Source organism: Pongo pygmaeus, chromosome 23 (genome assembly GCF_028885625.2).
Source record: "Pongo pygmaeus isolate AG05252 chromosome 23, NHGRI_mPonPyg2-v2.0_pri, whole genome shotgun sequence".
NCBI classification, from domain to species: Eukaryota; Metazoa; Chordata; class Mammalia; order Primates; family Hominidae; genus Pongo; species Pongo pygmaeus.
The window spans coordinates 57,627,247-57,637,125 of NC_085931.1; the positions used below are offsets into that span (position 1 = coordinate 57,627,247).

The 9,879-nt window shown below is 57.1% G+C and overlaps 1 protein-coding gene across 3 annotated transcripts in view; it reads left to right on the forward strand.

The window, feature by feature from the left end:
• The window catches only part of GRAMD4 (GRAM domain containing 4), a 101,585-nt gene that overhangs the window by 52,252 nt on the left and 39,454 nt on the right, over positions 1-9,879 (forward strand). For all 3 annotated transcript variants that reach the window (XM_054469850.2, XM_063662926.1, XM_063662927.1), the window contains one exon: positions 5,223-5,343. In XM_054469850.2, coding sequence (XP_054325825.1) covers positions 5,223-5,343 — 121 coding nt within the window. The remainder of the gene's footprint in view (positions 1-5,222; positions 5,344-9,879) is intronic.

The following is a 9,879-nucleotide window of genomic DNA, read 5'->3' on the forward strand; positions in this document are numbered from 1 at the left end:
CACGAGGCTGGGCTGGGAAGGGGAGGTAAAGGCGGAAGAGACGGGTGACTGTGTGGCCGGTGCCGGCTGGAAGGAGAGGTGGCGAGGAGGAGGTGGGCACGCTTAGGGCTGGGGCAGCGTCTGGGGTGACCCCCGACCAGGAGGCAGGAGATGGGAGACATCCTCAGAAGACCCACGCCCCATCTTGAGAGGGCCACAGGTTTCAGTTGAGGCAAAAGTTGGAGAAAACAGTTCTAGAAAAGCCGAAGAACTGAGAAATGGCCAGGCCCACCACTCTGGTTTTATAGTGACAGCGCCACAGCCTTGGTGTCCTGCACCCTTGGAGTTCTGAGTCCAGGCCTCTGACTCCAGCTCAGGGTGGCTTCTCCGTAGGTCTGAGAAGGGGTCAGCTGGAGGGACCCACAGGGCTTGCAGAAGGATTCAGACCCCAGCATTTCAGGGCAGCACCCCAGGGCCTTGTGTCCCGATAGGGGACCCCTTGTTCATTGGTGAGTCCCGCAGAGCCAGTCCTCACCACCCTGGTATCCAGGTGGCTCCCAGCTGGGCTGTGGAATCCCAGGACTGGGTGGAGACCACGGGGCCCAGCCCTCGTGGGCCTGGAGCAGCCATCGGAGACAGGGTTGGCGCCAGGTCACCCGCATGACGCTGCCTGTGCTTGCTGGGGAGGGTGCTGGGCGTGGCGGAGTTGAATTTTCCGCCTCTGCACTGGCAGAGCCTTTCCACGCAGGCCTCTGGCCCCTTGCCACGTGTCTGTTATGGGGACCCACACAGCCCCCCGCCCGGTGGGGATGGGGGTGGGGAGGGAAGAGCACACTTATTTGTAGGGCTGAGTGGGCAGAGGCAGATGGGAGCCTCCAAGCTCTTCTCCAACTCCTCAGCCTCCAGGAAGCAGCCCTGCCCGGGCTGACGTGCTGGAACAGGGTGGCATGGTCCAACTGTTTTCCCCAGGCCTCCCCGAAAGTATGCCACAGCCCAGGCTCCTCGGAAGCCAGGGGGCCCCCAGCTGCCCTGGTTCCATCTGTCTGCCCGCCCGTGGGCCTTCCTTCCCTGCCCCCAGTGCCAGCGTTGTCTGTCCTTGTCACAGGTGGATACTGTTTTGAGTTGGGGCACTGGGACGTTTCCCATGGGAATAGAGCTGTTTAAAGTGTGGCTCCCTCTCCTGCCCTCCCTGGGGAGCCCCCCACCTAGTGAAGGTGGAGACTTGGACGAGGTGGCATGGATGCCCATCCTGTCTTTGTCCCTGAATTCCAGGCAGCCTTTGCTCGTGTCTGTCCCAGGGAAGGGCTGGCTGTGTGGGGCTGTTTCAAGGACTGATGAAGGCTGCTCCTGGCCTGGGAGCCCGGCAACTGCGGGCTCTGGCCGGCCCTGCTTTCTTCATGGGTCGACGTCCTTGCTGCCGCTGCCAACGGGAGTCCCCAGCTGGAGGAGGCCAAGGCCACTGACTTCCTGGGGACCCCAGCCTGCCTTGTCACCAAGAGGAAAGGGGTCCTCTCTCTCCAGCATCACTTGAGACAATCCTAGGAGGAATCCGTTGTGGGAAAGGCAACCCTTAGTTCCAAGCAGGGTGTCCATGGGGTGTAGGCAGGAGGTGGGCTGGGTGGGCTCCGGAGGTCCCGGCTGTACAGGGGGTGTTTTCTGTCCTCAGCGTGGAGCTGGGACGTGGGATACTTGGTGGTTGTTTAGGCCGCCTTCCCGGTTAGAAGATTCATGATAAGCACTGAGGTCTCCCAGGCCAGGCCTCCATCATCCTGCATGGACCACGTTACTCCTGGGCCACCCTCTGGTCTGTCTCACCCCTGGTGCCCATGCTCTCAGCAGACAGTTGGGAGTGAACAGGCCCACTGGCCCCAGGCACACACCTGCCCTTTGCACCTGCAAGGAGCCATTGTAAACAGAGTAAGTGAAGTATTTGGAAAATGCCTCTTGAAGGTGGGCCCTGCCGAGGGCTGGGGGAGTGTGGCAGGTTCCCTTGGTGGGGAGCGAGGCTGCAGAGGTGCCCGGCTGCTGGGTCTCATTTCAGCTTCATGTTTATGACCTCCTTCTCCTTCAGACAGGCACATTCCTGTCTCTGACCTTACCTTGCAACCGCTGTGGGCAGGGTGGCTAGGTTTGACTCAAATGCAAGGAAAATGGAGAGAAACTTCTGGAAGCTACGTAGATAAGAAACCTAAGGAAGGGGAGACAGAGGAGAGGAAGAGATAGGTGTGCATCTGCAAACACCAGCCCAAGGCAGACTCAGCGAAGGGGCAGAGGGCGTGCCCAGCTGTGCAGGAGCAAGGGTGGGCAAATGGGAGAAGGGGCAAAGGCAGGAGCCAGGTGCCAGCCTGGTCCTTGGTCCACGGTCAGGGGTCCCAGAACTGCCCAGGGCACGTGGGGGCAAGTGGGTCGGGGCAAGCAGGTAGCGCGTGGCCTACAGTTTCTGTGTTTGAGATCTTTAAAAATATTCATAATAGGCTGGGCACGGTGACTTATGCCTGAAATCCCAGCACTTTGGGATGCTAAGGCAGGTGGATCACCTGAGGCTAGGAGTTCAAGACCAGCCTGGGCAACATGGTGAAACCCCGTCTGTACTAAAAATACAAAAAAAAAATTAGCCGGGTATGGTGGCAGGCACCTGTAATTCCAGCTACTTGGGAGGCTGAGGCAGGAGAATGGCTTGAACCTGGGAGGTAGAGGTTGCAGTGAGCCGAGATCACGTCATTGCACTCCAGCCTGGGCGACAGAGTGAGACTTCACCATCTCAAAAAAAAAAAAAAAGAAATCATAATAGAAAACATTCAAAATGTCCAGCACGCTTTTGAACTAGAGAGCAGCGAGCTGGGAGCCCAAGTGTCCTTCGTCCCTTCGTGGTTGGTACCACCCCTGGCCACTCCTGTCCTGGGGAGCCGTGTCCTCCCCACCCCCGCCCCCAGCCACTCCTGTCCTGGGGAGCCGTGTCCTCCCCGCCCCCACCCCCGGCCACTCCTGTCCTGGGGAGCCGTGTCCTCCCCGCCCCCACCCCCGGCCACTCCTGTCCTGGGGAGCCGTGTCCTCCCCGCCCCCACCCCCGGCCACTCCTGTCCTGGGGAGCCGTGTCCTCCCTGCCCCCACCCCCGGCCACTCCTGTCCAGGGGAGCTGTGTCCTCCCTGCTCCCCACCCCTGACCACTCCTGTCCTGGGTGGCCGTGTCCTCCCTGCCCCGCACCCCCCCGGCCACTGGATGACTCTGGAGCAGGTCCCAGGCACGTTCTCATTCTGTCTGAAACACGCCAGGGTCTGTGTCTGAAAGATGAGGACTGGAGAGAAACAGCGCAGGGCAGTGCAGGGGTCCGGCTGCAGGCTTTGCAGTGTGCCTCCTCCTGGCTGCGTGTGGGGGCACCCAGGCCCCTGCCCACTCAGGTGAACCTTTTCTAGGCTGTCTATGTCAGAGCCACCTTCATGGGGACGTTTAGCCCCCGGGGTCTGTCCTGGGGCCCCAGCTGGGGTCCTAGTCTGGCGGCACCTGCGTCTTGAGCTTCCAGGGTCAGCTTGGAGCCCCAGACCCGTGTCTCCAGCGTAAGCTGGAGCACAGGTGGGGTTGTGTGACCGCCTCGGGACTCTTTTGGAGCTTCTGTCCTCCTGGACAGGTGCTTGTGAGATCCCAGCTCCCAGCACCTGGGCTCCGCTGGCCTCCCAGAACAGGCGTCCCATGTCTACTCCTCATCTGTCAGTGCTGGGACAGACCCCAAGCAGCACCCACAGGGCCCCTCCAGTGGGCAGGACAGATGGAATCACCCTGCCTCTGCTCATGCCCTGGGAACTCTTGCCCCAGCAGCCAGAGCAGCTGAAAGCGTGGGAGGTCGGGCACCCAGAACGGGGCAGCCACAGCCAGAGTGCCCTGCCCAGAAGCTGCTGGTTTCCGAAGCTTTCTTCCTGGGCTGTGGCCACAGCGTGGGTGATACATGTGCAAGGAGCTGTTGCGGTGCTGCTCCGGGTGGCCTCGTCGAAGCCGCACACCCGTTACCTGGCTCTGGAGGAGGAAGTCTGAGGATCCAGCTGGAGAAATTGGGTCCCTGCTGTCCTGTGGTGGGGTACTCACTTGTGTGCTGTCCCTCACCAGGTCCCTAGCAGGATGCAACGTGGAGGGTGACTGTGTGGCATCCAGTGTGGGGCCCAGGCAGGCCTGGCTGTGCCAGGCATGGCCCCTGCTTTCTGTCCCATCAGCAGGATGTGGAACGGCCGCCTGTGCCCAGTCCCTGGGCTCCAGGCATCAGGCAGCCGTGGCCTGTAACTCGAGCCCATCCAGGCTTGCTGGGGCTGTAAGCTGGGGTTTTTGTGGAGCAGACAGGATGACGAGGCCCCTGTTTGGAGTCTGCTGTGGCTCACTGGGGCTGTGAGCCGTGGTTTTCATGGAGCAGACAGGACGCCGAGGCCGCTGTTTGGAGTTTGCTCACCTCGGTTGCTGCAAACCCTTCTGCCCAGGGGCCAGTCTCTCCGATCTACTCAGTGTGGCTCGTGGAGGCGCCCGCAGCCTCCACTCAGGTGTGAGGGCCTGGCTCTGGCACGGCCAGCCAGACACCTGGGGCCAGCACAGTTCCAGGGTTTTCTTCCCTCTGCAGCCCGAGGAGGTCAGGATCACAACCATCAAGAGACTTAGCGCCACTCATCCGGTTTCCTTTTTTTTTTTTTTTTTGAGATGGAGTCTCGCTCTGTCACCCAGGCTGGAGTGCAGTGGCGCGATCTCGGCTCACTGCAAGCTCCTCCTCCTGGGTTCATGCCATTCTCCTGCCTCAGCCTCCCAAGTAGCTGGGACTACAGGTGCCCGCCACTGCGCCCGGCTAATTTTTTGTATTTTTTAGTAGAGACAGGGTTTCACTGTGGTCTCGATCTCCTGACCTCGTGATCCACCGGCCTCGGCCTCCCAAAATGCTGCGATTACAAGCATGAGGCACTGTGCCCAGCCTCCATTTTTAAGATATTTCTTAAAGCCAGCCTTACAGGGGCTCTGAGGATATCCACATTCTCTGAGATGTCCCTGCCCCCAACAGAGGAGGCTGGATAGACAGACACGGGTCTTATGCTGGGGGCTCCGTCGCCCCATCTGACTGCTGCGTCGTCCCCATGTCCAGAGACTGCAGCTGCTGGTCCCTTTCACATGCCACTGCTGCCATCCTGGGGCCCCTGGGCACCTCTGGGGGAACTGAGTGGTGCAGACCCAGGATGCCACAGGTGGCCCCTCTGAGCTTTTGGTGTTTTTCTTCTAGGCTGGTCCAGGGACCCTCATCATGGCCACAGGAGTCCAGGACTTTAACCGGACAGAGTTTGATCGACTGAATGAGATCAAAGGTCACCTGGAAATTGCCTTATTGGAAAAACACTTCTTACGTGAGTACCAGAAAGCGCTTGGAGGGGATGGGACAAGGTGGGTCAGGGTGGCTGAGATGGGGGATGTCGTCTTGCCCAGGAGCTGGGTCTGGTGAAGACCCACGCAGGCTCCATCGCTGGACGCGTGCCCTGGGCAGCTGTGGCTCCGGCGTGGCCCTTTGGGTTGGGTGGTCCCGGCACAGCCTCTGTCTCTGCGTTTGAGCCTCCCTTGCAGCCCTGCTAAGCCGGCACTCAAGGTTGCTCCGCAGGGGCTGGGCTGGGGTCGTGGGGGCCTTTCCCCTGTGGGGTAAAGGAGAGTCTCAGGGGAAAAGGAGTGAAATGTTCTGAGAAAATTGTAATTATTTTAGTGAATTGGTCCCTTGCATTCCCAATGGGTAGCTCGGACTTTTTCAGAGCTTTTGGAAGGACTCTGAAATCTTCGTTTGTTCTGATTGGTTTGTGTGTCCAGGAGGGAGGTGGGGCAGTAGGCTCTGGCGTCCACTGGCCTTGGCCAGGCGTGCCTGGCTTGCTGGGCTTCGGACTCTGCAGCAGTGAGAATGGCAGAGATTCTTACAGGAGGGGCTCGCAGGCTTGGCCCCACTTGGTGTATTGCTCTTGAGCCTCTCTCCCCACCTGTGTCCTCCCTGTTGTCCAGATGTGGAAACTGAGGCACAGAGGGTTCACAAGGTGATGCCTGACTAGTAAGAGGCCACTTACCAGTAAGACAGTGCCAGGCAGATGAGTCCCAAAGTTCCTGCCAGCGACTCTGCTGCGTGTGGTTTTCACAGCTGACACTATGGTGGAATTCTTGTTACTACGCTCCTGTGTGTCCAGAGCCAGTCACTTGTGAACCACATGGAGCCCGCATTTGTGACAGACAGGGGCTTAGGACCGGGGTGCGCAGGTCACTCCCTTCTGGGTGTCGTGCCCAGCCAAGGTCTCTTCCATGCTGTGTACCAGACAGCCAGTGCCTTTGCCAGAAGGATTGTCATCTGGGTGCCCTGTCCTTGGTTACCAGTGCTCTCATGTCTGTGCACTCACCTGGTGCTCAAGGGTCCAAGGCCGGTCCACACAGCCTTGTGGGTTCACCTGGCAACAGGCCAGAGCGTGATAGTGAGCCTGTGTGTGTACGGCACTGGACTGTGTGTGTGCTTAGATGGCATAATGAACTCTGTGTGCTCATGTTTGTGTGGCTGTGGTTAACGGTGTGTGCATGAGTGTGTGTGTGAGTGTGTGTGTGTACAGTGGTGGTTAACTCTGTGTATGCATGTGTGTGAGTAGTTAACCATGGCAGTAGTTAACCGTGTATATACAGACTGTGGTAGTTAACCCTATGTATGCGTGTGTGTGCATGTGTGCAGTGGTGGTTAACCCTGTGTGTGTGTGCACGTGTGTGGTGGTGGTTAACCCTGTGTGTGTGTGCACGTGTGTGGTGGTGGTTAACGCTGTGTGTGCACGTACGTGCACGTGTGCAGTGGTAGTTAAAACCCAGTGTGTGTGTGCGTGCGCGTGTGCAGCAGTAGTTAACCCAGTGTGTGTGCGCATGTGTGCAGTGGCAGTTAATCCAGTGTGTGTGTGTGCATGTGTGTGTGCAGCAGTAGTTAACCCTGTGAGTGCCCATGTGCGGCAGTGGTTAACTCTGTGTGTGTGTGTGCAGCGGTAGTTAACCCTGTGTTTGTGCGTGAGCATGTGCAGCGGTAGTTAACCCTGTGTGTGTGTGTGCATGTGCGGCGGTGGTTAACCCTGTGTGTGTGTGCATGTGCGGCAGTAGTTAACCCTGTGTGTATGTGTGCAGCAGTAGTTAACTCTGTGTGTGTGCGTGTGGCGGTGGTTAACCCTGTGTGTACGTGTGCATGTGCGGCAGTGGTCTGTGTGTGTGTGTGTGCAGCAGTAAACCCTGTGTGTGTGTGCGTGTGCAGTGGTGGTTAACCGTGTGTGCATGTGCGTGCCCGTGTGCATTGGTGGTTAACTGTGTGTGCATGTGCGTGCCCGTGTGCAGCAGTATTAACTGTGTGTGCGTGTGCGTGCCCATTTGCGGCAGCATTAACTGTATGTGCGTGTGCGTGCCGATGTGCAGCAGTATTAACCGTGTGTGTACACATGTGTATGACCATCTGTACTCTGACAGCTTTCTCGGGCCCCTGAGGACTGGACACTGGTCGTTCTGAGGACAGCTCTGGTGACACATTATGGCTGTGATGTGTAGTGACTTGGTCTCCCCATGAGCCTTAGGTTGCATAGAGCCAGCTTGGGCAGAGAGGGGCTGGCCCACATGGGCTGCCGACATGGTTCAGTCCTCCCGATGACTGTCCTGGTGACCTGCCACCTGCGACCTCGCCAGCCTGCAGTGGTGGCTCCGCTGGAGTTGATGGATCTTTGAGAATGGAGAGGCTGGGCTCTCCCTGGGCGGTGGCAGCAGGGGGCTGGCCCCTTGGTTGACTGTCCAACTGGGCCTGTGCATGGAGGGTGTGCTATTTGGCCTGGAGAGCATAGCTTGGCAGACCCTAGTTAAGTCATCAACCACCAGAGGCTGCCTTATCCGCCGAACCTCACTAATTGCCTTTCTGTGAGTCAAAGTGGTTGAATATTGACGGTTTTTCAGTCATGGGGCAGGGGGTCAGTGTTTCACTTTCAGGGAGCAGGTGCTCTCGGTGCAGGGGAAGGATCTGTGAGCATCAACAGGGACCCTCTGCTGGGTCCCGGGAAGGTTCAGGAGAAGGGGCGAGCTGGCATGTGGGGTGGAGGGATGATGGAGGGACGCCTGTCCAGGCAGATTCGCTTTGAGACTTTGTTGATAACAAAGTTGCAAAATGGAGACAGCTGAACCCACAGGGCCGCCTCTCGGGCCGAGCAGATCCCGGGGGAAATGAGGCCACCTGGTCACAAACAGAGCTGCTGGCGTCCCTGGACCAACATTTGTGACTCTGTCCTCAGCATTTGCCAAAGGAGCATCTCCTTTTACCCTTACCCCTTGGTAGCTCATAAAGTAAAAGTGTTGGGTTCAACTCAGCCTGTGGGGTGGTGAGCACGGGGATTATTTTTTAATTATGGAAAATTTCAAATGTATCCAGAAATGGAGCAAAGAGTGTCATGGGCCTCCCTGGTTGAAACCCACCATTAGCTGCAACAAGATTCCCAGCAAGATTCTGGACCAGGCAGGCTTCCCCGACACGCCCTCGCCCTGCCCCCAACCCCCTGCCCCGTCCCCCCGCCCCCCGCCCCCCGCTGATGTTTTGGAGCAAATCCCAGCCAGCATCCTCTCATTTCAGCTGTAAATATTTCAGTGGGTAGTGGTAGCTCAGTGTGTTTTAAAAACAAAAGCCACGAGTCTAATATCACAACTGAAAAAAGCAAACAGCTTTTCGTTAATACCATCAGCTGTCCAACTGAAGCTCAAATTTCCCTGATAGGGATTGAGCCGCTGCACTCCAGCCCGGATGACAGAGCGAGACCCCATCTCTTAATTTTATTTATTTATTTAGTTATTTATTTAGAGATGGAGTCTCACTGTGTCACTCAGGCCGGAGTGCAGGGGTGCGATCTCGGCTCACTGTAACCTCTGCCTGCCGGGTTCAAGCGATTCTCTGGCCTCAGCCTCCTGAGTAGCTGGGATTACAGGCACGCACCTCCATGCCTGGGTAATTTTTGTATTTTTAATAGAGACGGGGTTTCACCATGTTGGCCAGGCTGGTCTCGAACTGTTGACCTCAGGTGATCCGCCTGCATCAACCTTCCAAAGTGTTAGGATTACAGGTGTGAGCCACGGTGTGCAGCCCCATCTCTAAATAAATAAAGAAGGAAGGAAGGAAGTAAATAAATAAATGTCCCTGATGAGGTCTCAGATTGCTTTGCAGCTCTCTCTGAATGAAGAGTCAGATGAGGTTGGTGTGTTGTGCTCGGTGGTGTCTCTCTCCAGTCTTGACCCTGCGGGTTCTCTGCGCATCACACTTTTTGTCCTTGGTAGACCAGGTCACCTGCTGGGCAGTCTCTGCTCTGGACTGTGCTGAAGGTGGCCTAACATGGGCCATACCCTGTGCTTCCTGGTTGTGGCGGGATTGGGTGACCCTCGGGGGATGATCCCTCTGTTGGTGGCGCTGTGTGCATCCATGAGGCAGTCTCTGTTTAATGTCACAGCTTTGATGATTATTGCTCAGAGCCATCATTTCATTAGAGGTTGCAGAACGGTCATTTTCTACTTCTGCTATTCTCTCTCCATTTGTTAGCTGACACATTTCCGAAAACACTTCCCTTTGTCTGCCATTTGGCTCCGCCGAGGAGTAGTTCATAGACAAGGGGCAGGGTGCATGGTTGGATTCCCCCCTCATTTTCCAGTCGTCAAAATAATGAGTTGCGTTATCTTCTGAGAGCATCCACCAGAGAGGGTGTTGGGCTTTCCTGGGGTTTTTGGTATTCTCATGAGACAGTGAATGTAAACATATTTGGCGTGTTTTGATCATTCTGGTTCGTATGTGATTAATGCTCACATAGTTCTGTCTCTGGGCCTCTTTCATTTGGCTTCTGAGAGTCCTTTTGACACAACCCAGTTGTCTCTGAGAG